A 26486-nucleotide genomic window follows, 5' to 3' on the forward strand; every position below is an offset into this window, starting at 1 on the left:
ATGTCTAAAAAATTACCTTCCCTCTACTCTCCAGCTTTCAGTTCACATCATCACCGAAGACATAAATTTCATTTGGTCTCCACAGGCTTGTCTAGAACAAACAGAAATTTTAATGTAAAAAGAGAAGAGGGAAATAGAGATTCCTGTTGCAGTCTTTACCTCCCCTCCTCCTCCAACCTTTTAAAGATGCTTTTTTCCCATTATATAGAACCAGAGGGAAAGGTGTTGCTGTGTTTCTCAGTCTTGCCTTTCTCTGTAGGGATTCTTTGAAGCAGACACGATACCCTGTCCCCTCATAATCAGCTTTGCTATTACACCCCCGCTGGTTCCCTGAAACATATTCGAGAGTTATATGCGGTTGGGCTGTTCTATTAGCCCTGAACTCTTGTAGCTCTAATTTTAATTCATTTAAACAGAGAACTTTTATGCTGTTCTGAAAAAGGCATCAGTTTGTTATTTGTATAGCTTTTTATTTATAGCTGGAGAACTGAAATTATCTGAAGCTTTAGAGTACTGGGTTGGAGCCCAAAGGAGTGCTCTCGTTGATCTCAACATTGCAGTACTTGGCTAAGTTCTTTTATTATTGCTGTTCAGGAGGAAAAAAAAAACCAACCAAACAAAAAAACCTCTGCATTTTACAAATGTGTAACAGTTCTGTGCTGGAAACCTAGCTGTGGATGGTAAAGACCAGCATGTGCAAACAGCTTGGACTTTTTAAGATTAGTATTGGAAGGACCTTTAAAAAGCACTTGAAGAATGATGGCTTGCTTGTGTCTTGTTGCTAACAATGCTTAGAAATCAAGATGCTGGTGGGTTGGGTTTTTTTGGATCCAGTCCATAGATATCAACCCCAAGCTGCACGGAGGGGGCCAGGAGGCTAGCATGCCATTTCCCTGACAAGGCATAGCTGTAGATCACTCCAATCACCTCGCTCTCCAGTTCATATCAGGAGTTTCCACTGCATCAAATGCAAGCTTTGTTCTTCCTGCTCCTGAGGGTATTGGAGCCAGCCGAGATTACTCTCTTTACAGTAAACCGGTATTTGCTTTATACCAAGCCACAGGAGCCAGTTACTCCTGTTCTTAAGATACCCTAAAAGCAGAATGCAACGAAGTTTTTTTTGTTTGGCCTCGCTCTCTGTAATGGCATGAAGAGTATCTCATCACAGTTGCCTGTAGTAAGATACCATTTATTACTAGTTAAAATCCTGATTCATTTAGTCATGTTGGCTCTGTTTTAATGTCAGTGCACTCATCTCTGTGGAAGGAAGCATGATCTCTCACCCTGCCCTGTTATGCGACTGCATGAGTTGGCAGCAGCATGAGCATGTAGGACAGGCGTGTTGCATGTGCCTTCATGGATGCGGTAAACCTAAATTCATCTAACTAAAGAGACATTTTAGTAGTCCTTGAGCCTTTATGGTTGCTCCAAGCAGGGCACATCAATTTTTCTTAAACGTCACGGTCTAACCAGGCAGAGATTTGTTACTGTCCACGGCGCAGAGGTTGCCATGTCAGAACAAAGCCAAGTAAGAAGGGTAGCAGGGTGGGAGGGAGGTAGTGTAGGTCAGCAGTGTCAGACAAAACCTGCCTTTACCAATGAATAGGTATTTAGTTGTTTAGGTTTACACTCAAGTCCAACACAGTACTCAGAGATAGGAAAATTCTGAAACTAGAATATGTGATACTCTTAAGTCTTCAGGTTAAGTAAGGTTTATTTGATGGTGCCACCTAGAAGCCCTGCTTACTTTCAGGGCCCCATGAGTTATTAGGGAAGTTACAGACATAGGAGTAGACATCAGCTGTGCCCTGAAGAGCTTACAAGGGATGCTTTACAAACAGCTCTTCCTCTCAACAGTTTTCTAAGGTAGGTAATTATTATTGTCTCCATTTTACAGGTGGGAAAAGCAAGGTTCAGTGTTTGATTTGCCCAAAGCTTCGCAGAATTCCTGGTGCCAGGCGTGAACTCAGATCGCTGCTCGCTCTCGTAGCAGTTTCTCAAGAGAATGAAGTGCTGCTCAGTGTCAATGTCCTGTGCTGTGTCTGGGGCGGGGGGGCATTCTGCAAAGCATGCGAGATGAATAGCAGAGGGGAGAGAAGCCCTGCTTGGGCTTGACCAACTCACCTATGTCGGAGCAGGGTTCAGTGTTTTTAAACAAGCAAAACAAAACAAAAATTGCCTCGAGTAACTTTGTACTTCTTTTTTGGTCTGGCCTCAATTGCTTTTATGTTTTCTTTTTAATTACTCTTATTATGATTACAGTTCCTTTATTTTGTTGAATTTAATTTCTTTTGTTTATGAAACATGCATGAACCAACAATGTGACTCTAGGAGGTTATTGCTGAGTTGTGCTGATGTCGATTTCATACTGTGATATTTTTTCTCTATTTACCTAGAGATCAGTATTTCAATATATAACGATGTGCATGTTTTCCCCCCTTCTCCCGCTGCATGCAGGGATTCGGGTTCGTAACTTTCGAGAATAGTGCTGATGCAGACAGGGCCAGGGAGAAATTACACGGCACCGTGGTAGAGGGCCGTAAAATCGAGGTGCATGTCTTCAGTAATTCAATTTCTTCTTTATATTTATTCTTTTGATTTCTTTTTGTGTCTTGCCTCACTTATTTCACATTTGGATCCCAGTCTCGCGTGTGTGTGTGTGCGTGTGTGTTTGTGTTTGTGTCCTTCACCTCCCTGCACTGAAATGTATAAAATTTTACACCCCTTACGGAATATTTTTATTGTTGTTTTGGGTATTTTTTCTTTTCTTTTCTTCTTTTATTAAGTTTTTTTCCCCACCCACTCCAAATTTTTGCCCTTCTGCTGTCTTGATTTTTCCTTTGCTTCAGTTTGCGAGGCTCCGATTTCCTGTTACCAGGCCTGAACAAAACTAACTGAAAGAGTACTGTCCGACTTCTAACTCTGTGTCCAAAAAAGAAAGCAGGGGGCCAGCCAGTATCCTCTCTTTCCTCCGAGGCCAGTTCTCCTCCACGCAAGTGTGAGATGATGCCTGTGGTGGGAGGGGAGGGGAGACATGGGGCAGAAGCCCTGAATGGGCTGTGCTATACACACCGCTGGTTTCTTGACCTGCCCACGGTCAAGAGTCAGCTTGGTGAAAGCTAATCCTTAAAGTTTCTAGCTCTCATCACAGGGGAGTGAAGAGTTAATGTTGGCTTGACAACATGGCCATGTATCAGGCATGCCTGGTGTTGACCAGTTTGGTGTTCCACTGTGGTGAAGGCTAACTGGCGTCTTCCCTCTCTCCCTCTTTCTTTAAAAAAAACAAAAAAAGAAAAACCAAAAAGTACAAATATTAAAACAAAAAAGCCGCCGTTTTTGAGTAAGATGTCTGCATATTTTGCTTTTTTTTTGTTTTGTTTTTTTATTTCCCTTTTCAATGGTTTAGCGTTTAGGGCCCTTCACTTGACTCACTCTTTCCATGGTAACTATACACAATGCTGGCGATGGTACGAGTTGGCGGTAAGTGAAACAAAAGCACTAGAGAAGAAGCTTTTTTTTTTTAATTTTTCTTAAAATTACAAAAAAAAGAAATTAAATAAGAAAGAAAAAATCCATCTGCCATCTCACATTAACACTACGAAATGTGATTTGACTTGTTGTCCCCACCCACCTCCTTCCCCCTTCTCCCCCTTTTATTTTCAATGCTGTTGAGTAATGCCGCCTGGACTTTGGATGTACATATTGTTTTGTAGCAGTCTGAGCTGTTTGATTACTGACTTCATGATGATTTCCCCTTGCACATCTTACTCAGAGTTACTGAACTCCAGTTTGGCTGGTTTTTATTAATGCACCCATTTCCTCTTCTCTCTTTCCTGCCCCTTCTTTCTGCTGCTCTCTCTCTTTCTGAGACCTGTTTGTAGCTGTTACTGTTTGTTTTCTTTCTTTTTCTTTCTCTCTCTCTCCCCCTCCCCGGTTTATTTCTTTACTCTGTTAAATGCAGCTGTTGGTCTCTTTGCTGACTGGTGGTTTCTGATTGGTTCTGGCAATTTTTCCTTTAAGTGCTTGTGTTGCACTTTGCTGTAGCAGCTGATTTCAGGCACTCGCTCCATCTTAATGATTGTCTGTGAGACCCTATCTCCTCCCTCCTCCCCTCCCCATCCTCTGAATCAATTGTGGTGGTTTTTTTTTTTCTTTTATCTGTGTGTGTTTAACTGCATGCTCTCAGTCTCATCATTGTTGTTTTCCATTCTTTCTTTTTAAATGTGTAATGTTTCTATTGTTTTGGGGCTGAAATGAGAGTAAATGTAGCTACAGACTCCCCACCCTGCGTAAGCTCAGCATCCATAAGTCTCAAGGGCCCGAGGCAGCTTTTATTTTTATATCAATTTTTTTTCTTCTTCCCCCTGGCCTCAGTTCCCATTTGGCATGGGTTTTGATAAATTATTGATGTTGTACAAATACTTCATCCTCTTTGCAAGAACTTTGAGGCTGTCTGACACGGGGCTGCAGTAACTTGGCTTCCAAACTGGTCCATCTTTTCTTTATCAGCACCATCTCTGTGGTAACAACCTACTTGCTTGAGCAATCAAAACTGCTTGGATCTATGCAGAGCTCTGTAAAGAGGGTGGAGGGCACAACAAAACAAAAAAAAAAAGGCCCACATCTACTGCTATGTATTTCTTCTTTTTGCTCCATGAGATTTGTGACAAGCGAAAAATAATCTGGAAAAAGATTTGAAAATGATGGGGAGGAAATCAGTGAACGTAGACTGTCCAAACACTTGGTGGCATTCCAGAAATCAAGCCTTGGGAGTACAAACCTAAAGCTGATGGACTCCGGGCTGCCTTTTTCTATCTAAAAAGTATGCCTGCCAACAACCTGCTGGGCCCCAATCCCAACGGTGAGCTTGAGAAACAAATCAGCTTGTGCATCGCCTGGTTCAGTTCCCTGCCTTGGGCTGCAGAAATTATCACTGCCTCTCAAACAGAACCTGGACAAAACCTCCAAAGTTCTGCCCTTTTGATCAATGAGCTGAAAATAAGCACGCGCCAAGGGGAGGCAGGGCACCGGAGAATCTGCACTTTACTCTCGTTGGCCTTTTGTTTAATGCATAATTTTGAAGTGCCACGTTTAGCTGTAACTTTTATAATTAAATGGCAACTGTTAAAAATAATTTAAAGATTGCATTCATGTAAAATTAGTTATTTAATTTTTTTTGCTCAGAGAAGTATAGTGTGTGTGTGGTATCTGAGAGTTTTCCATCGTTTTCCCTAATGTCCTGTGCTTCCTTCCCTCTCCTCCCCCTCCCCTTTCATACTTTTAGGTTAACAACGCCACAGCGCGAGTGATGACCAATAAGAAGATGGTCACACCTTACGCAAATGGTAAGAGAGACTGTGCTAATGATGAGCTGAAAGGTTTAAAGGAAGACAAAAGCTTCCTGGTGAGGGAAAAGTCATGGCCTCTCCTCAGAACAAAAAAAAAAAAAATCAGAAGAAACCAACAAAAACCCCACAAACACTAATTTACAGCGTTAATTCTTCAGTATAATTCCTAAGTGTTTATGGAGGAATACCATGTTACAGACGGAGAAGTGGGGACAGAGGAGTAGTGACATGCCCAACGTGGCCAAGCTAGGAAAAGAAGCCAACGACTGATGGGTTTCCTGCCACTACTGCAAGCAGATGCTGTACAGTGGCATGTGCAGTATTCCTGAGTCTCATTGCCATCACGGATACACCTAAATACGAATGCAGAAATGTAACTTAGGATACGTAATTGGATGTATCTCAGTTTAGGTTCTAACTGTAAATACAGCTGTCCCTAAGCAGCCGGGAAAACAGAGGCATTGCGCTGCTTGTTTGCTCACTTTTTCTTACAGGCTGCACCTGTGTTCAGTCATTTTCCAGTGAACCTGAATAGAGAAAGACCAAGTTGTTTGGGTAATGAAGAGTCCTGTTTCATCAGGATATCTTGGTGGTTCTGTCTGTGCAGTAATTTTATTGCATAGGCATATATAGCATAAAAAGTTGTTCTTCTCTCAACAGACTGAATGCTGCTTTGATACAGATTTTTGAATCTGAGTCTTTGTCCTGAAACAGGCAGAAAAATTCTTTTTGGTCTGAAAATGTTCCGAAACAGCTTCAACAAGGCAGGAAGCTACATATAGGTAGTTGGTAGCGCGAGAATGTGTTTTGATTACAATGTAAGACTGAGAAGTCAGAAGATAGAAATTTTATTTGTGGCTCTGCTACTGACTTGTTGCGTGGCTCTTGGCAAATAAATCTTTTTTTGGTTACAGAACTGGGGAAACAGGGGCAGGCAGAAAGGCTGGGATTCTGAGTCTCAGTGTCTGCAAGGAACTAGGAGATTTTGCAGTAAAAGGCAACGCAGCCATGTTATGTTGTCCTGAAAACAAGGGCAGAAAATGCATGTGACTATTTGGTAACGAAACCTGGCTTACTTGTGAAGCCCTGATAACAGGCAGAAATATTTTGCTTTCGCAGCCAGCAATTTAAAGCCATCTTTAAAGCTACGCCAAGATTAGGCGAGGCTTAAGGCATACTGACGGGTGGTCATATGACTGTTACTAAATTTGAGGGTTGATCCCAGTCCTTTCATTGCCACCACTCACTTGAGTATTTTGCCATCAAGGTGGGCAGCACAGCGGCAGCGTGCCCAGTCTTGCAGATGGAGTGTGCATTACATCTTGTTGATACTCTGCCAGAAGGTGAAGGGGTGATGTTGATGGGCTGCAGTTCACAAAGTTGTTCATATGGTTTCTAGGCTGGTTAGAGGTGTTAAAGTGCAGTAAGTGCGTCAGGACTCCAAGGCAGAGGGAGGGTATGGATTTATTTAAATAAAAATACCTGTGTGATTGCTAGCTGAACAGCTGAGATCTTTCCTGAAAGGAATACTTTGTGGAAGCCAGCCCAGATCATGATGTTAGCTTTACACCCCTTGCTTCTCCCCCTAGACAGAGAGGTAGAGGGGGATGACAGAGATGTTTCTAGATCTGACTGGGAAATGTGTTCCTCCTCATACCCCAGTGATGACTTCTTTAAGCACTATTCTCTCCTAGGTTTTATGTTGATGATTTGCAGTTCTTGCCAGTTATCCAGATGATATTAAAATCAATTCTTTGGGAAGGCTTTCACCTGAAAAGCAGCATAAAGAAGACAGGAAATACTAAAATAACACAGAGAGGAGAGAATGCGAGCTGAATAGACTGAATTGCTTTTCTGCACCATAGTTGTGTAATTCAGTTAGTGATGAAATTCAGACGCTGTTGCTTTTTAGCAGATCTCTAGCAAATAAGACAGAAGGGTATTTTGAGAATTTAAGGCTATAAATTGACTTGCCTGGGATGACAGTCTGGGCCAGTGGCTTTATAGAGGTTTTGGATCCACAGCGTTCCTGGTGAAAGCAGGGAGGACCTGGCAGCAAGGTTCATGGAGAGAATGCAGGGTCGTTCGCATTGTGCTCGTGGCGAATATGCATGTAAGGTAGTTGGCGTTCCCTCAGCAGCGCCTCTGCTGTGCTGCAGATCAGCTGATGTTTTGCTGTTCCCTCCGATACAGCAACCTGTACCTAGAATTTGACGTTAGAAAAAGGCAGTTGGCCTCCATCTACACCAAGGGGGATTGAAGCGAAGCAGAAATTGGAAAGAGTTGTGCATGTGAAGCTGGGGCACATGCAAGAGACTGTTCCCCCTATCCATGCTGCCCACTCCTTCTCTTGGTGTAGATTTTGGCATTCACTGCAGTCTTTGTTGTTTCAGGTTGGAAGTTGAGTCCTGTGGTTGGAGCGGTGTACGGCCCTGAGTTATATGCAGGTAGAGCTTAAGTAGACACTTCCACTTCTGCCATTTAACTGCAGTGGTGTTTGTTTATGTTCTCAATCTGCTGTTTCTTTATAACCTTTTTACGTTTGTTTGTTTTTTTGTTTTTTTTATTCTTTTTAAAATGAAATTAGCGTCCAGCTTTCAAGCAGATGTCTCGCTGGGCAATGACGCCGCAGTGCCCCTGTCAGGAAGGGGGGGTATTAACACTTACATTCCTTTAATCAGTAAGTAGCCCCCGTTGGCCCCTGTGTTGTTACTGTGCTTGAGTTAATGATGACCTGTTACCCTTCTTCTCTCCAGTCTGTATAATATATACTTGAAAGGATGGGTCTTGCTGGGAATGAGTTTACCTTGAGCCAAAGTATACTGTGCAGTGGCTGTAACTTGTTCATCTGCAGTGTGTTTCTGTACTGGTGAATGGGTCTTTCTGAGCAATGAGGAGGCTGCAGAACAAGGGGAGGGTGTGTGTGAGGAATAGGCCGTTCCCTTGCCCCCCTCCCCCTTTTGAAATCAAAGAAACCAAACAGACAAATTCCTAAAGTACATATTATACAAGCTGCTAAACTGCGAGTCTGCAGGGCCCCCAGCGGCATGCACCTGGACGCACGTTGGGTTGGGTTTGCACCCTGGGACTCCTTCCCTCTTGGTATCTGTTTATTACATGTTTGCAGATGCCTCTGAGATTTTACATTATTTCATCATGAGCCAGTTTACTCCAGTGTAAAGCATAATAAAGCAGGCCCCACTATACATGGAGCCAGTTATTGGTCACGTTTGTTTATATGAAGGTGGGCTTTCAGTAAACTGGCACTTTGTGGGAAATTTCTGCTGCTGTTATATGGGCTATCTTGTCTTTCAGGCTTTAAAATGAACATACAGAGGATTGGGTGGCAAAGAGTGGGAGGGGAAAGGAGGGAAGAGACTGATGTAAGTTGGTTGACTTTAAGGGCCTCTTGACAAACTATTTTAAAGAGCCTCTGCAGTTTTGGAAGAGCCGCCTGCTATATTGATAGTAACTCTGCGCTTCTCGGACTCTAACCAGACTGCATGGCGGTGTCAAAAGGCGGGGGGATTTGTACCCTGTTTGTGGTGGGTGAGGCATGCCAAAGCATTAACCTCTTGCATGCCAAACCTCTCTGCAACCCCTCTTCCCCCAAAGGCCATGGTATAGCAGGAAGTATGTATCGGATGCTTGCTGGGTTATAAGCATGCCCCTCTGCAGGATTGATGCAAAACGTCCCACCGCTGTGGAGCTATTGTGTCACTTTGTTTGAAGCAGACGGTTGTTCTCTGGGCAGGAGCTCGGATTCTTTTCACCCTCCACCTTGTCTGTCTTTACAGTTCCAGGCTTCCCCTATCCAACTGCAGCCACCACAGCAGCCGCATTTCGGGGAGCCCATCTGAGGGGCCGAGGAAGGACAGTATATGGGGCAGTCCGGGCGGTACCTCCCACAGCCATCCCTGCCTACCCAGGGTAAGCACTGGTCACGAGAGCAGAGTGCTCTGCACAACCGTGTCAAATAGCTGATTGGTTAACCAAAAAATAACTAAAATTGTCTGGATGGTGAGGGTCAGGATATTGCTAGTGCTGGAGCATTCTGCACACTATGGCGTCCAGTGGGGGCAAATCTAAATTCTTCCACCTTAAGTTCTTGACTGAAACATATTTTCAGTACTTGCAGCAGCTTAAAGCCCTGATGGATTCCTTCTTACAATTTCTCAATTTGTCTACGTGGTATTCGTCATCCATTGACCCAATACGTTATAGCGCTGCTGAGAACGATGCAAAGAGAGAAGGTCTAAAATTTCTGAAAAGGTTCTGCTCTTTGCACTCCATTTGTGTTTTCATATCCAGGAATATTATCCATTACCTTCATGCCTCACCATCTGGCAGTAGGACACAGAAGAGCCACTTACCCACAATGGATTTGCTTTCTTTGTTGGAGACGGTTTAAAAAGGTTTAAAACAGAGATTAATCAAGTCCATTAATTTAAAGTCGGGAGCGTTTGGGATATAGGGAGAACGAAAGTGCAGCGTTCTTCTAACTGTTGTGTGAAGTAATGGTGAATGCGTGGCCTTAGCATTCTTTGCCCTCTGACTTTTCACTAGTAATGCAGTGGAATAGATGCTGTAACAAAAGAGTATTCTGCTGTTTAAAAATACAGGGAACTAGATTTGTATGTGAGTTTTGTTTGGGTTTTTGTTTAAGTGTGATGGAATGACAGATAAATCAGCAAATCCCTTCCAAACTGTCTTTTTCGTTTCTGATTTTGAGGATACTTTATGCATATTGCCTGTCTCTGGAATTTTACTTGCCATACTTTCCAGGCAACATTCTCAGAAAGAGTAGGAGTAGGAATGAATCCTCCAATGCAGAGAAGTGGACTGACCCTTTTTTCCTTTAGACTAGCCCCAAAAGGGAAGATAATAAATTGTAAATCTTTTATTAAAAAGGGAGGTGGAAGCCACACACATCAGTGCAAGGAGCTGGCCTGATATATGCTGGATAAGCTTGCAATATCTTCTGTAGGAGATTAAGTGGTGAGAGCTACTGTGGCCCTTTCTTTTTAGAGTCCAGTTTGATATTTAAAGTGGAGCTTAAGGAAGCAAGGTGCAGTGGTCATGTATCTGTCTAGCTTTGCTCTCCGGCAAATCTGTCAATGTTTGTATTTAATTCACCAGAAGACTTTAAATGAAACCTCTTGTCTGAACACATTGGCCTTACGAGCAGTGTTTCTTCTGGGTTTTCAGATCCACCTCTTTTTGCCACCACTCCTGGTTCATATTCTGTATCCTCTAACCATAGCCTCTGACCTGCAACGCATCTGTCTGTTGCTCTAAAAATTACCCAGTCTGGTTTTATTAGAAAATGCTCCACGGTGAAACAGAGAAGCAAAGCTAAGACAAGTGCTGCTGTCTAGCAGAATGTGAAATACTTGCACTGTGGAGGGGGGATGTGCCCTTCATCCCTGGGAGTAACGTCTGGAGCATTCCTAGCAAGAGGCTGTCACGAGTGGCGCACTGGGAGGGACTCTAGGCTTGTGTTTGATATAAATCCAGCCTGAGTCCCGTATAAAAGGTTTTATTTCCATTTGGAATATGGGCCAGGCTCCAATGATTATCCCTTCCAAACACTGTCTTGTGACTGTGTTTACTTATGTTACGTTGAGTTTTTCTGATGCTGCTGGCTGATCTTATGTCTTCTTGGGCAGCCTACTATCCAGTAAACGCTTGCAGGGCAGCAGTAAACAAGGCAGGTTCACAAATGGCCCAGAACTGTCCCTAGTCCCAAGTGCTGGGATGTAATTAATTAATTCTGGTGTTTATTGTCAATATAGTCTGACTCTCTAAAAGATACTTTGTAGAGGGAATTTGATTCCTCGTGGAATAATACAAAATCTGCTATTCAGTTCCATGTTGCAGTAACCTGTAGGACAGCCACTGCTCCATGTGGGCACTGTTGACCTTCATGGAGTCGGCGGCAGGCGCACATTCCTGACACCTTACCCTGCATCAGTTGCTTTCTTCCTTGCCAGTGGAAAGATGACACCGTAAGATCAGTCAACAACACATGAGTGATCAAGATGTAGTGAGTAATGCAGAAGAAGACAGTAAAGTAAGCGGCAGGTTAACTCAAACCTGGTAGAAGGAATTGGTTTTCACAAACCTCAGTGGTGTTTAAGTTACAAAACTTAATGGTATCACTGCATTTGAGAGCTTAGCAGAATTCAGAAAATACAGAATGTAGATTAATAAAAGCTCGTTGGAATTGCCATGCTGGATCAGACCTGAGGGCTGTTCAGGTTAGAGTAAGTTTTGACAGCGTCTAGTGCTAGATACTCCAGAGGAAGGTGCAAGAAATCATATTGTTCTTAATAGCTTTAACATTTATTTCAGGAACTCAGACTAAGATTTACTAATGCATATGTGAAATGTACATACTTACGTATGGATGTGGACCTTTATCCAGGGAAGGCTGTTCACACCTTAGAAAGCAATTGCTCAGACCATTGGAGAGGATGTTAGATAGTCACCTGAGCCTGACCTCAGGATACAAATGCAACATTCAATTTATAACTGAGGTGGTATTCAATAGAAGTAAGGAGACATTATAACCTCTGATATATAGCATGAGTAAAACCTGTACTGGAATATTGCCCTGATTTGTAGTGGCCATGCTTTCTAAACAAGAATGCTGACAAATTACACGTCAGACCAAAAACTGTAGGAATTAAGTCAGTCTGAAAAAAAACTTGCCTACTGTAAGACTCTGAAAACTAAATAAGCTTGATCAATTTTATTTCTCAAACTATAGGTTAGGCATTGACCGGTTCATGGTCATTAAGTATCTATATGAAGAGTAGGCTTGCCATAGTAAAGAATAGTTTAGTCTAGGAGTGTAAATATATAGAGGATTCACTGACTCGAAGCCAAAAGTAGATGGAAGTCAGACTAGGTATAAGGCAGTAGGGAGCTTTGAGGGTTTGGAGTGGTTTTTTGGTTCCTTTTACAACAAAGTCAATTGTTGGTACACCTAAATGATATGATACAAAACCAGCATATTTCTTTTTCTCGTGGATGTGTTTTAGCTCAGCTAATGGGCTTTTTGCAGATGCCACTGAGATTTGATGGGCTGCTGGGCTGCTTTATGCTTCTGGTCAGTCTACATAACCAGAATGGTCTCTGTGGTTCTCAAATGAAGGAATTCTCTCAGTTTTTGCTAGCATTAAGAATCACAGATACGGATATTCTAGCATATAAATAAACCTTGCTAAATTTTAGCCCTGGCAGTTGGTGTCAGTCAAGTCATAACTGAAGGAGAGACGGAGGGTAGACGTGTGCTTTGTTGTTTGGACTCAGGAAGTCTTACTCCTACCTGTTATTAGTGTTCCTTGCAGTTTTCTCTGGAGAGCTGATGCTAGCATCTCTTGCTGACATGATTCTAAGTTACAGGAATAGTGGCCTGATCCAATGTGGTAATGCTTGTATTCATCCAACTGATTGTGTTTGGAATAACTGTTAAAACTGCTAACCTGTTCATAAACCAACAGTCACTTCCTCTGTCATGCGTTTGCCTTTCCTGCAGGAGCAGGTGGAGTTTCACTGCTAAAACACTCCTGGTCCTAGATAGAGAACCCAGCAATGTAAGTCACTGCCCCAGGAGCCAAATTCTTTGTTATGTGGTTGTAAAAATTTAGCTTCAACAGAAATCATCTTATGGCCTGCTTCTCCCTGCTGAAGTGGCTCCCTTCTTGCTCTAACAAGGGTCTCTATCTTCATATCTGCTCCCAATGCTCTCGGACACCGTAGTAACCCTGTCCATTGGGAATGGAGTCTACTTTTCCTGGGGAAGACAGCAAGACTAAATTATTAAAGCAGTAGCTAACACTGCAACAGATTTTTTTAAAATTTTACTTTGTTTTTTAGTAATAGCATGCAGAATTTTGGCAAGGTCTGCGGGGCTTTTTTTGTGTGTGCGCGCCTTACAATAGGTGGGTGTCTGAGGGTGGCAGGCTCTTGGCAGCATTTCACATTCCATCTGATGAGTAAAAAATGATAATCAAAAGAAAAGCTAGTGTTCCATACCTTCTTTTTCCTTAATGCTACTGGTAAGTCATGCATATCAGATCCACGAACATCACAGATGGTGGAGCTAACGCTTTTTAAAGCCTTGAGCGAGTTTGTGCGGAGCTATTCAGAGGACAAAGTAGGAGGAAATTCCTCATTATGAAGCACACAGCTGAACTAAAATGGGTGGGGGGCATCCCCTCTCTTCCTTCCTCATCCTTCCCTGACCCCTGTCCCCAAAGTGAGCTGTGTAGTCTTACGCTAGCAAATGCTCCGGGTAAGAGTGGCTCTTTGGGAACCCCAGGCTCTGGTTTAACAGTTTTCCTGCTTGAAGTTCTGAGAGAAGAAAACTATGGCTTAAAGCAGAAAAAGCACCATCCCATGGAAACCCTTCCAGTTGCTTCTCTCTGCTACGCAATAGGTCGTTACTACCAGGGACTCCCACTGCACCTTTCAATTCTCGGACCTTGGACCAGTCACCTAACCTTTTTAGCTCATTATCTCTGCTTGTGAAAGCAATGCATTGTGGGTATTTTTGGTTTTTTCTTTTTAATTACATTTCTCTGTGTTTACTTTGATCAGAATTGATTGACTTGTTTTCCTGAGGTGTTGCATTGGTTCTTTAAGATGCTCAATAATAATACTTTGCATGCTTGTGTGATCAGCCAAATCTTATCGCATGTCTAATGTGCAGGATAAAAGCAGGTGATGTATGGATGTCAGAAACAAAGTCATGCAGCCCTGTGAAGCTCGAAATGTGTAATCATACACAACTCTCTGAAACATGCTTCTGACATAAGGGACTCCAGCCCATGTGGGATGCCTTCTGAGGGGGCTCCTCGATTTCAGAAGCGCACTTCATGAAGCCAATGTTTCCATGTGTTTAGGGGGTAACTAAAATCATTCCAGGAGAATAACCAGAGTGGAGGTTTCTAAACCCTTGTTTCTCTTCTTCAGGACATGAGATCTTTTTGAGCCTATTTTTATTGTACAAGATGGTGATTCCCCTCCCTCTCTCCTTTGCATACTGTCTCCCCCTCTGCCCACCCCTTCCCCTTTTGCATGCTATGGAAGATGACTTGGAGCCGTCTAGCGTGCGTGCGCACCCACATTCTCTTGCTGATTTGCTCCTGCCAAAAGCCCAGGTTGTGGATTCATACATCACCTGCCTGTGTAAAACGCATGTGCATGCTGCCGTCCTCAATAACCGGAATGTGTTTTCTGTTCTTTTGTTTTTTGTTTTTTGTTTTTTGTTTTTGTGTGGATTTTCTGCAGTGTGGTTTACCAGGACGGATTTTACGGTGCTGACCTCTATGTAAGTACACACACCGGAGCCTTCTTGTCCCCAACCCCTGACAAGCCAGCCTTTTTTTTTTTTCTTTTTTTTTCTTTTGGTTTGTTTGTTTGGTTTGGTTTTTTTAAATATCATTTACTTTAATTTTCTTCTCCTTGTGGATATATATATTTATATATTTAGGAATGCAAGCATGCTTCTCTGTCACTGCGCTTGCCCCTGGGTGCAAGTCCTAAGCCTTTGGGTTTCCTGATCATTGCCAGGGTCAGTTTACTGGGTGTCCTGTCCCCCACATGCACACTGCTACTAATCAACATGAGAGATGATTAGCGAATTAAAATTTCTCTCAACACTTCTCTCGTTTACATAATTTGGAAATAAAAATAACAGGACTGGTTTAGCCTCAGACCTTCCCTTTCCTTCTCCCCTTCCGCCCTCCCCTTTCTCTCCCCTCTTGGGGCCCTTTCAGGTTTAATCTGTGCAGCCCACACTACTCTGAGTGAGCTGTATGTTTAAAAATGTTCATGTGCCACTGGGATGTGGAGATTATCCCTTTGGGGGGACACTGGGACTGATTAAAAATGGAGACCAAGATGCTAGAGTAAAAACTGACATCTCATTTTACTGGTAGAAATGGTACCTAAATAGGCTAGATTCTCTCGCCTCTTTGGGGAATTGTAAAGTACAAATATGTGGAGATGTTCGGTTAGAAGAGTCAGCAGCAGCCTCCTGTCTGTGAATTAGCTCTGATACCACAGGAGACTGTCCTGTCATTGTTCTTGTCCTACCCAGCCAGTCTGTATTGCAGATCTCCAGGGCATCTGTGTATACTTAGGTGAGTCATAGATGGAGGGATTCTGACTGGACAGTGAGAAAAGCGGTTTCCTCTCCCTTAGAGAGCTGTTGTGGAGCAGCTATGGTAGGAATATGCCTTTCAAAGCCAAAATGTTCAGGTCCATTACTGCCATCGCAACTTGTGGCCTGCCTAGCTCTAGCAGAGATCCCTTTCGTGGTAGTGTAGATAATAGCTCTTTGGAGCTGGGGAAGTTTCGTGTTGGGTAACGGCACGGTTGTCTGCATGGTTTTCACATCCCTGCTCCTTTGAAGGTGCTACTTCTGACATTTATAAAGAGGACCCTGGTGTTAGACTCAGGATAAGGATGGAATTAGCTTTTGGATTTTGTTGGCTTACATGGAGGGTCAAGTCGTGTAAAGGCAGTTTTCCCAACACAGTTAGAGCCGTTGGAAGGCATGCAGTCTGAGCACAGAGATACTGGGTACATTTCTTCATTCTTACATATACTGTCGTGTGCGCAGTCCTTTAAAAATTGATCTACCTAGTCAAGTGTTCCTTTATAAAACTGTCAAGGACTACAGAGGGTTCTGGGTTTTCCCGCCTCACTCCTAAAACACCAGCTTTCCAGACCACTGACTTTGCTACAGCAAGCAAGCAAGCAAGTGAGCAATGCTTAGTGCCTCTTCCCTCAGAGTATGACATATAAGAGGCTGTCATGTTGAAAAGGAAGACCAGCCAGGGTTACTCCCTACTTCTTTTGAGAAAGCTCCTTCAGAGCTTCCATTGCAGGTGGGGAGGAGAGGCTTAACATGTTCTAAGGACAGAGACTTCAGTAATGAAGAATCCCGGTAACCACGCAGTGCTGCAGTTGCAGTAGGATCATGTAACATAAAACCAAGCCCCCAAGTCAGGTTAGAACAGCTAGGTGAACTTCTGACGATTTTGCTGTTGGTGGCCTTTGTCTCACTGTCAGAAGGCAGGATGATAGAAGAGAGGACTCATCAAGGGTAGATGGTGGTGCTTTTTCCTATGTTACTGCTGCCCAGAACCCTCCCGTGGATCTCAGGAAAAAGTGACCATAATTCAAACATGAAGTAACCCTTCCAAACGATTTGCTTGGCACAGGTGGAATGATTAGTGTCCCTGTGTCCCACTGATTTGTTGTGCTTTTCACTGCACTGCTTACATCCCTCTGGTTGCTGTGAAAGGCTTGTCCAGATTGTGGGAGGGATGGCAGAGGATACTTCAGTTAGGACTGGGGGGAAAGTTAAATTGAGGTTCCCTTAGATCTTCTGAGTCTGTAGGGTTGTGTCAAGGAACGGTGGAAAGGAGCTGAGCTGGCAGGTAGTGGTTAGTGGTAGGCAAGATGAAGGGGAACTGTCCCGAATTTGGACTGCTTTTTCTGCATACATGTTATGCACCAATTTCTCATTTTCCTCCTCCTCCTCTTCCTCACTCCTTTTTTTCTTTCCTGGGGCAACCATCCTGCTAGCCATTTCTTCTGTGAAGAAGGCATTCCATCTCTTATTGGATGCGTCCCACTCTGGCAAGACACCTGAATTCATAAAACAACCTGCCCCAGGATGCAGAGGGCTTCATTTCGGATCATAAGAAAGGTTATCTTTCTTCTACAATGGGGTCAATCTGGGCGGTGGGGGGGAACCCAAACAAACCCACCCATGCGAAGACTGCTCCTGCCTGTGAAAAGCGTGCTTGCATCCACTGGAAAGAAAAGGCTGGTGAGCCCCGCCGTGGGCTGTTTGTATGATTGTTTCTTTCCACAGCTGTGTTTTTTTGAACTGCTCTTCCTGTGTTCTGTTATAGAATAGTCTTACAGGAACCAATCATTAGCGCTAAAATACCTCAGGTAGGAGTGCCAGTGTGACCTGCCAACCAATCAGATTGTGGATTGCAGTGGAAAAAACTGAATTATACTAACCATTCCAGCACCACATTAGAGATGGGAACAGAGGCTTTTTTAGGGCAGCGCAGACTCATGTGTGATCCAAGCCCCCGCTATGGCAGGGCGGCGTGTGTCCAGATTTCACACCGAGTGGCATTTCATTCGGAAAAAACATAAAAAAAATATAAATTCAGTGGAAGGGTTAACAAGGTCATGCTTGTCCCATTACCATGTAGAAGCACCTGCTGCAATGGACACCGTTGTCCTGTCACCTCTTTTAATTCATTCATGCTCATTCCTGGTGCACATATGCCACCCTTCTAATACAGAAATACTGGAAACGGTTCTAGCCCTTTCTGCTTCTTAACTTCTGTTGTAGGGCAGTTTGGGGGTGGAGAAAGACACATTTGAGATACAACAAATAAAAGATTCTGAAATTGTGCTCAGTGCCTAAACCTGGCAGGTGGTCAAATGTATCTAACTGGTACCATGAGTTACACATTTCTGCAGGGGTATGGGAACGCTCGTGTCTTAGTGGCATAAAGGCTTTTTGGAGTAAAGAAGGACAGTAACGCACTTTGTGTGCCCATCTAAGGCAGCAAGGGAAAAAGAAAAGGGAGGTTTATACCATAGGATCCACTGACATAGTAAGCTGTAGTTTTGGATCTCCTCATGTTCTCATTGGATTGGTCACCTAATACAGACCTGAAGAGTGGAAGAGAAGGTGGACTTATTTTGAGCTGAACTGTATAGTCTTAAAGTGCTCATTTATCTACATTAACATGCTCAGTAATTGGAACGCTGCTTTAGTTGGCATTGCAGCTTCCTGTATATGTTCTTTTGCCACGTTTGTGTTATTTTGGAGAACATATGTCAATATTGAAAAAGCTGTCATCTAATGTTAAAGAAAGAACTTAAAAAAAATTTATTCTTGCTTCATTGATGAACCAAGGACAATAGCATCACGGAAGAGTAATTTTAGATTTGGGCTTTTGTGAATACCTGAGCAAATACGGTTGTTTGACAGTTGAGATCTATAGGCTCAAGCGCTACACATTCGCATGGGGAAAGGGGTTTAGCACAGCCCCAGCAACACTGGCAGGATATCTGGAGAAGGAGAACTTGAATTAACATATGCAACATGTAGGGTTGTGTTCATCTCTCTCACATGCTTTCCAGACAATCCAAAAGACTGTACCAGAAAGGACCAATCTTGATTTAGACGGTACTTTTGGTTGTTAACTTACTGCCCAGTAAAAACACATAAGCCTTTTCCTTAGTTCCCATTTCCTTGTTGAGGCAGTGTTTAACTGTCCATTTGACAGAAAAGTCTCAGACTTAATATCTTCACAAGAAGCTCAGTCACACTCATTTCTTTTGAGACGAGGCTAATGATTTTAAAAGCTGAACCTCCATGGGTAAACCTGTCCCTGTGGAATCACTTCACTTAAATAGATGGAGTGGGAGTTTACGTGGCTGTCCTGGGTTTCAGGGACTATGCCATTCAATGGTGAATTCTGTTGCAGTTTGGCTGTGGCACTGGAGAAGTGTGGTGCACCTAGCAAGGGCTTTTTTTTTTTTTTTTAGTTATTATTTCTTTTATTGGAAAACACGATTGTTCATGTTTGTTAAAAACGCTATACTCTGTTAGGGTTTATATTTACTAGAGTACCCAAAGTGAGTGGCATCAGAAATCACTAGGAGTGGTAGGACCGTATAGCTGAGGTTAACTGGTACGCAGAGCTCATCCGTAAAGTTGTGTGTGAACAGGAATAGCAGGAGAAAATAACTGGTGCATTGGACAAGCCGAGCAGGCCTTTAGATGCATTGATGGAGTTATAGGTGGGTCCTGGGTTATGGAGAACAAGAGCATAAGCTGGGTAAGGCAACTTGCACAGTGTCTCCTTTGATCTGTACTGGTCCCAGAGCTTGGTGAAAGCATTTACGAAATACCGAGTAATAGTCGCAACTTCCCTCCTCTTTCCTTCACCCTGTTTTTGTGTATTTGGACCTGCTGGTTATGCTAAATACATCCCTGTGTCAGAAATCCCCCAGCTGTCCACACTCATTGCTCCTATGACAGGAACGTACCATGGCCATTATAATCCCCATTTTTGGTTTTATTTGAAGTACACACCAGTAGAATTTGCTGACTGCTTTGAGCTGAGCGGGTCTGCCCGCGTGTGTGTACCTCTATCCTGTGACTTTTTCTTTTTTTTTAAATTAACAGTAGCTTCAATTTTGCATCAGTGCATGGTTAAAAAGCAATACACATGTCAGCTATTTCTTAACTTCATTTCTCCAATGAATTATTTCTCCTGTTTTTTTTTTTTGTTTGTTGTGCAGTTGACTGAAGAAATGTTAACATCCCGCTCTAAATCTCTCAGTGGAGTCTCTGTTCCCTTCTCTGATATAACAGATGGGTTATTGCTTGTTATAATTATTAACATTGTGGTGTGGGACAGGGCTAGGGTGGGAGCCATTTCGGGGGGTGAGGGTGGGAGGCTGCGGGAGTCGTTAAGGTTGGAATGTTAACTCCAGTGGTGACTGACTGTTTCCGTAATAGCAGGTTGTTGTGGCTGCACGCTCTAGTACTTGAGGCTGTGTACTTCACTGAGCTTGTGGTAGAGCCTAGGGCGAACTGCTGTCCCAAGAGAATGCTGGGATGGATAGAACTAGCCAATATGAGTCTGAACGTGGTGACTTTGCTGGTTGTTCTAGCTCCAGATGTCAGCATGCTTAGTTTTTAATTTTGATTAATAAATGTTACGCCATTCCCCCTCCCACACCTGATTCCAACCCTTCTTTTCTTTTCTTCTTTTTTTTGTTTTGTTTTGGTTTAGTTTCATTTTCCTTTACGAGAGACATGAGTTAAAAGAGAATTACATGATAACCCTTTTTGGTTTCAAACTGCATCTCGCTGTCATGTTCAGAGTATGTGCCAGGCACATTTGAAATGGCTCCTGATCCGAAATGTGGCTGGCAAGTGTGAGGCGGAGTGGGAATCTGGGTGCATGCTAAAGTCGGCTGCTCTGAGGAGAGTTGTGACAGACGAAAATGCCTCATACGCCATGCCTAAGTGACAGACCCCATCGAGAGTTCAGGAAGCTCATAAACTTAAGGGAATACCACAATGACATTGGTATGAAGTTTGTCTTAATTTAGTGAGGTTGATGAAGGTTTGATTTGGACTAAGGTTACACCTTATTCCTCTCATCTCTGTCACGTTTTGGAGGTGGGAGTAATGGTGGTGCAATGATTGCATGCCAAAACCAAGTTAAACCTCCCCAAACCATCAATCCAAAATGCAGGGATTGAAACAGCTAGATGAGATTAAAAGGGCAAAATTGTAACATCTCTTTCAGGCAACGTGGTGATGTTTCAGAGGTGTAGATTTGTGTTGCTCTTTCCTCTGTTAACTAGAAGATTGAAGAGGCTGTAAGTCCCTCTCCTCTGGCGTAGGAAAGAGTCCCCAGGCGTGTTTTGGATAGCGTGTTAGCCTTCGTGGGGCTAATGCAGGCCCCACAAAAGCAACGAAAAGTAATTTAAAATCATTACTTCTAATTTAAAGCCTACCCAGCCCAAAACTGAGCACTGCTGAGCAAACACACAGTCCTGTAGTAGAGCTGATCTTGTACTCATAGTTACATATATGCAAACAATGTGTAGGGGAGAAGTGGTAGAGGTATGTTGAGCTGATTCTGGAGGTGAAGAGCATTAAGTCTGCCTTCTGGTCCTTCAGACCTTGAAATGTCAACTGGAGGGGGAAAAAAAAACCACACCAGAAGCAATCTGGAATTTTCTGATGTTATTTATGGCTCATAGTGTTTCTAGCAAATCAAAGCCATGGTTCATTTACCGTTGCCCTCCCCAAGTTAACAAAAATGTGTTCAGAAGTGTACAATAAAGAAAGATCTAACCTGGGCTTCAGAGCCCTCTTTGCTGCCTGCCATGCAGCCTTTGCCCCTGGTCTGAAAGGTGGCTGGCATCCGTCCTTCATTACTGCAGGGTGTGCAGAGCCGCCTGTCTGAGCCAGGTCTTCCTCTGCCCCAAGAGCTCCTTGTGGGAGTTACGGGAGGAGACTCGCAGGTCTTCCTCTGGGTCAGGATTCACATTTTGCCAACCCAGCCATAAGTACATTTTTAGTAACTACCTCTTACCAGTGTAAGCATTTTAAAGACCTTTACTACAAGTGTGTAGCATGGGCAGAAATGCAGCAGCAATATAGACTGCTCTGGCATAATTTCCCCTGACCTGTTTCCTTCTTATATGGAGGGAGGGGAGAACGGTCTGGCTGGTATCAATGACAGTTTTCTTGTTGCCAGCCCCGAGACCACCAGGGACTGTCTTCTCTCTGACCATCTTTTCCTGATTGCTTTTTCGCTTCTCTGGCTATTGGTACTTTTACACATCTGGGCCAAATGAAATTCTAGCCTTTTAGGTTTCCCAGGCTTGAAAAAGAGATAGAGGGGAAAAAAAGCAGGAATTTCTCTGAATGGTCCCCTTTCTAAAATACACACTGCACAGAAAGTGCCTACCTCTGATTTCCCCAGTGTAAGAGGAAGGGGACATAAAAATTACATTGCATGCAAGATTTCAGCTCTCCTTTGGTTTTCAGTTCCTCCATGCCAAATTTAATTTCCTGCAGGGATATAACCATGCTCAGGCTTGCTTTAGTTTATTCTTCTGCTAAATGGGGTAATGGAAGAGTATCCCTGGTCCTTCTGAGGAAAGGCATATGCGTGAGTTAATGGGTGATGCTTGTGATAGACATGACATGGGAGCTGATGCAGTTTGAAACAGTTCCTCTCCTTGTGATGTGTGTGACTTTTTTTTATTTTTATTTTTTATGCTCTGCATGGGTGGACAGGTATCTGTAAAGTCAGTTCTCTTCTCTCCTGCAGGGTGGATATGCAGCCTACAGATATGCACAGCCTGCTACTGCAACAGCAGCCACGGCCGCTGCAGCCGCTGCAGCAGCTTACAGCGATGGGTATGTAAGGGGGAGGTGTCCGTGGGGGCTAGCTTGCTGTGCTCAGGGATTCAAGGAGCACTGATCCATTACAGTACTCTACTTATTCCCCTGTTTCTTTGTCTTACTGGCACTCGCACATGCACGCATGCATGCACAACCCAACATGAAAGACTTGAATGCACGGTTTGTCTCTCTGCTCCTGGGCAGTATTGCCCTCCGGTGTATGTGAGCTGGCACAAATCCTGGCCTCTTCCCTGTCCTTGTGATTCTCTGCACAAAGGAGGCAGTGTGGTTACTGCCTCAGAGTCAAAAGACCTGGCTTGCTTTGCCAGCTCCTTGCTCTGTGACTCTGGGCAGGTTGTTTAATCACTGGGTGCGTTTCTCTCCCCATCCATAAAGTAAAAATTGCTCAGCTCGTACAGTGCTCTAATTGCTTTAACGTGCAGCTCTGTATAGATTCAAAAGATTATCATCATCAGAGTGCTTGCCTTAATATTTTTCATATTCTGTGCAGTGAGGCCGTGTTTTAATCCTAGTGCATGCGAGACCATTAAAGTTTATACTCCCTTCTCATTCTGGAGAATTCCTCACTGCTTTCCATTTAATAGCTGTTACTGTGCCACTGTGCTAGCACCAGCAGTCACTCTCCTCCCAAATTGCATCACGCGAGGTAAGGGATGCACTAGCTGTCATTTCAAAGCTGCTGACCTCTTTGCTACAGGTCAAACTCATGGCTTCTGCCACATTCCTCCTTGCAGGCCATTCCCTCGCCCATCTCATATGATGCATGGCAGCATGCCCATAGGATCTCTTCGAAGAGGAGCTGCCTGCATGCATGTGTGTGCATGTATGCATACATGTGTGTAGAAGGGCATGCTGCTTCGTCCATTGCCTGTGGTCAGACAGCTGTTTCTCTGCCCCTCCAAAGTGACTCTTTTTCTCTTTTTTTTTTTTAATATGTTTTCTCCCTCTCTTCAGTTATGGCAGGGTGTACACAGCAGATCCTTACCATGCCCTTGCCCCTGCCGCTAGCTACGGAGTTGGTGCTGTGGTAAGTGGTATTTTCTTTCTTGTGCTGTTTCTCATTTCCAGCATGGGGAACAGCTGTTCACTGCATATCAGGTAATGAAACTTCACCTAGAAATACTTTTTTGTTGAGGAGGTCCTTAGCTGCAGCGCTGGGTTCCCAGTTGTTCTGCATTCATATGTTTGAGTGGGCACTAGGAACGGAGCCAGGTTCTAGGAGACCAGTTATCACTTGGTCTTGCGCATCAGCTAGTACAAAGGAGATGGTAAAAGAATGGCCAGAAATGTCAGGAGCCAGAACGTTGTTGGTAAATCAGTAGAAGTGTATCAAGTTGATATATAGAGCAAAAACCAGCAATAGTTAGAGATGCAAGACACCCTTTCTTGCCATTTTCATTAACTTTAAAGGCTCGTGTTGCATGTTGAGAAATCAGTTCTAGGAAGCAAGGGAGTAAATTGTTCTCATGACATCTTGCAGCAAAGCTGCTCCACTTGGTTCCCTCTTCCACTAGTGGAAGGATGCAGTGTCCTGCCTGCCAGCAGTAGTTATGCAAGGGCAGGAGCGAGGTATGCTGGCATCAGAGGGGAGTGGAGTAGCTTGCTAAAAACACATGCTTGCCCATCTGCTTCTAGCCAGTGCAGTATCTGTGGTGTTGCAAAGGCTGGAATACAGATGTGTTTAGAGAAAAAGATACCTAAATATAGACATCTGCAGTGTAGCACCTCCGTTTGATCCGCAGCTCATCATGTGGATATTCTTTAGGGTCGATGAAGGAAAAGCAGGTACTTCTAGGATACCAGGTCATCATGTCTATTTTAGACCTTTATCTTAATGTGAGGTGAAAAGCATCCTGGAAGTCCTGGTCTCTGCTATCTATAAAGACAGCCTAGACAACTGGCTCAGAGATTACGACTCATGAGTCCCATCTCTGGTACAGAACTCCCTTCAACTAAGACTTTCCAAACTTCACCTCCAGCTGGCTAGTCATGAGCATGTCCTCCTGAGCCATGTCTTTGGTTTTGCAGGCAAGGTTCCCCTCTCTTGCTTCTTAGAGGTGCTAATGGTGGCGGGTCAGTGCCAGGACAGTTAGTCCTTCTGAGAGCATTTGGGTGCTGTCCAGAGTCTTTCTTCACAGTTCACCTCCTAACAACCTTTTTCTCTCATTTAATTTCTACAGGCGAGTTTATACCGAGGTGGCTACAGCCGATTTGCCCCCTACTGAAGTGACGTGAGCCCCCTGCAAGTGGGACAGCCCCCCCAGTTCATGAGGCCTGGCTATTGCAATATTTACTAGTAGAGGAACTCTATAGCAAGACGAGGAGGAAAAACAAAAAACAAAAGAGAAAATACTTTTTTATACCTCACTATGTTCTTTGAATATGTATTTTTTTTCCTTTAAATTTCTGCCTTTAATTCTTTTGTTCCAAAGATTGTGCATTTTTTTGGTGTTTTTTTTTTTGTTTTCGTTTTTTGGGTTTTTTTAACTGTGGTAAAAATAATGCATTTCCGTGTCTGTATGTTGGTGCATAGCTTATCCTACCAATCACGGAGAAGGCGATTAGTGATAAGGAAAGCTGTTAGAAACCAATATCATGCAATTAATCAGGAACACGCAGGCAGAGTTACTTCCCTGGGTCTGGTGCTTGGTGCCTGTGAGGCAAGAGGATGTGATGGAGAAATCTCCACCTGCTGTGTTTCTGGTCTGCAGAAGGAAGCGCTCTTTGGCTGTGGCTGGGACCTAAATGCTGGTGGGAAATAGTCATTTACATTTGGAAATGGAGGAAATGCAGAGACTTTCCTCATTTTTATTACCATCTGACTTGCACAGGTTTGGGACAGTTTCAGCAGTGTCAGGATTTTAGGCTTGACAAAAGAAGATTTCCTCAACCTGCTCAAAGACTTTGGCTGTTATCTGCTGTATTGGGGACAAGACTTTGAAAGGAGTTTTTTGATGAGGATGATCTCACCCCTCCCCTCCCCCCCCCCCCCCCCCCCCCCCCAATTATTCTAGCAGATTGTTGTCCATTGCTGGTGGCTGTAATTATCTTAGTTTTCCTTCCTCCTTTTCAAGATCTTTCTCCCTTGCTGTTCCTTTCCTCCTCTTCTTTCCTGGAGGAGTGGCAGATGCAATGCAGCATCACACAAAGTACCTCCGTTGCAGACAGCAAGCAGTTAAACTTGCAGAGGTGAAGAGGAAGAAAGCTAGCTGAAGAACTGTGCATCAGTGCTGTGCTTGGGCGCTCCGAGGTCCAGTGTGCAAGGTCTCTCCTTCTGTTCATCCTGAGCTGCTTAGGCGCTTCTGCAAGTAATCTGTTCCAAATAACATGAGTGAGGAAAAACAAGTCACATATAAGCTGCTTGAGGCAAGGGGCAAGCATGTGGGTTTGTGTGAGGGAAGAGGGACTTTTGTATCTAAAAGTGATCCTGAATTAGTTTTGTTTTGGTCAGGAGTTTAAGGGGAGGCAGAAGCAGTTTATGCAAGGTCTGAATTCATAGGAACTTCCCACCACAAGCTATTTCAGGCCCTTACATAGTTGCGTTGGAGCCCCTGGGTCTTTTTTGCCCAGCCTCTTATAGAAAGTTGTGCACCTGGCCTGCTGAGTCCACGTAGACACTACTTATTAGAAGATTTGGAAGCAGGGAGACTATTTAGGGGAGGGCTCCATGACTCCCAAAACCATCTCCCTTTGTACAGTGATTTCGCTGTGTTTCAAAGTCAGCATTTTTAGCTGACTGCATGAGCTGTGCTGTGATGGGGAGTTGCTGCTCTCCAGACCTCCCCACTCAGCCGCTGGCTCCTGGAGTGCTCCCAGTGATCAGAGGCAGGGACTCTAACCATGTGCTAGAGAAATGCAGAAGCGCAGTTTTATTAGGCTGCCTCGACTCCCTTGACTGGTACTGGGGTGAGCCCACCGCTCCCAGAAGGGCTGCTTGGAGTGGGGGTTTGTTGATGGAGCCTCTCCAATTCCTGCCGTACACCTGCTTCTCCATCCACTGCTGATACCAGAATAGGAAAGCTGCGTTTAACACTAAGCGATGTCAACAAGCAGAGCCCCGGGGAGGTGTCCTGGCCCAGCTATGCACAACCACGCATTTTCTTGCTCTTCCCCAGTGATAC

At 43.9% G+C, this 26486-nt stretch overlaps 1 protein-coding gene across 4 annotated transcripts in view; it reads left to right on the forward strand.

Annotated features, from left to right (window-relative positions):
- Positions 1 to 24885, forward strand: part of RBFOX2 (RNA binding fox-1 homolog 2) — a 167418-nt gene extending 142533 nt beyond the window's left edge. For 2 of the 4 annotated variants that reach the window (XM_059817036.1, XM_059817039.1), the window contains 9 exons: positions 2458 to 2550; positions 5285 to 5345; positions 7742 to 7795; positions 7936 to 8028; positions 9146 to 9278; positions 14649 to 14688; positions 22271 to 22359; positions 23320 to 23392; positions 24546 to 24885. In XM_059817036.1, the coding sequence (XP_059673019.1) occupies positions 2458 to 2550; positions 5285 to 5345; positions 7742 to 7795; positions 7936 to 8028; positions 9146 to 9278; positions 14649 to 14688; positions 22271 to 22359; positions 23320 to 23392; positions 24546 to 24590 (681 nt within the window). In that variant the 3' untranslated portion in view covers positions 24591 to 24885. Of the gene's footprint in view, positions 1 to 2457; positions 2551 to 5284; positions 5346 to 7741; positions 7796 to 7935; positions 8029 to 9145; positions 9279 to 14648; positions 14689 to 17287; positions 17331 to 22270; positions 22360 to 23319; positions 23393 to 24545 lie in introns of all 4 variants that reach the window. The other 2 variants (XM_059817038.1, XM_059817037.1) reach the window with 2 other exon arrangements.
- Positions 24886 to 26486: the final 1601 nt, after the last annotated feature.

The sequence above is a fragment of the Gavia stellata genome, chromosome 4 (assembly GCF_030936135.1).
Source record: "Gavia stellata isolate bGavSte3 chromosome 4, bGavSte3.hap2, whole genome shotgun sequence".
NCBI lineage: Eukaryota > Metazoa > Chordata > Aves > Gaviiformes > Gaviidae > Gavia > Gavia stellata.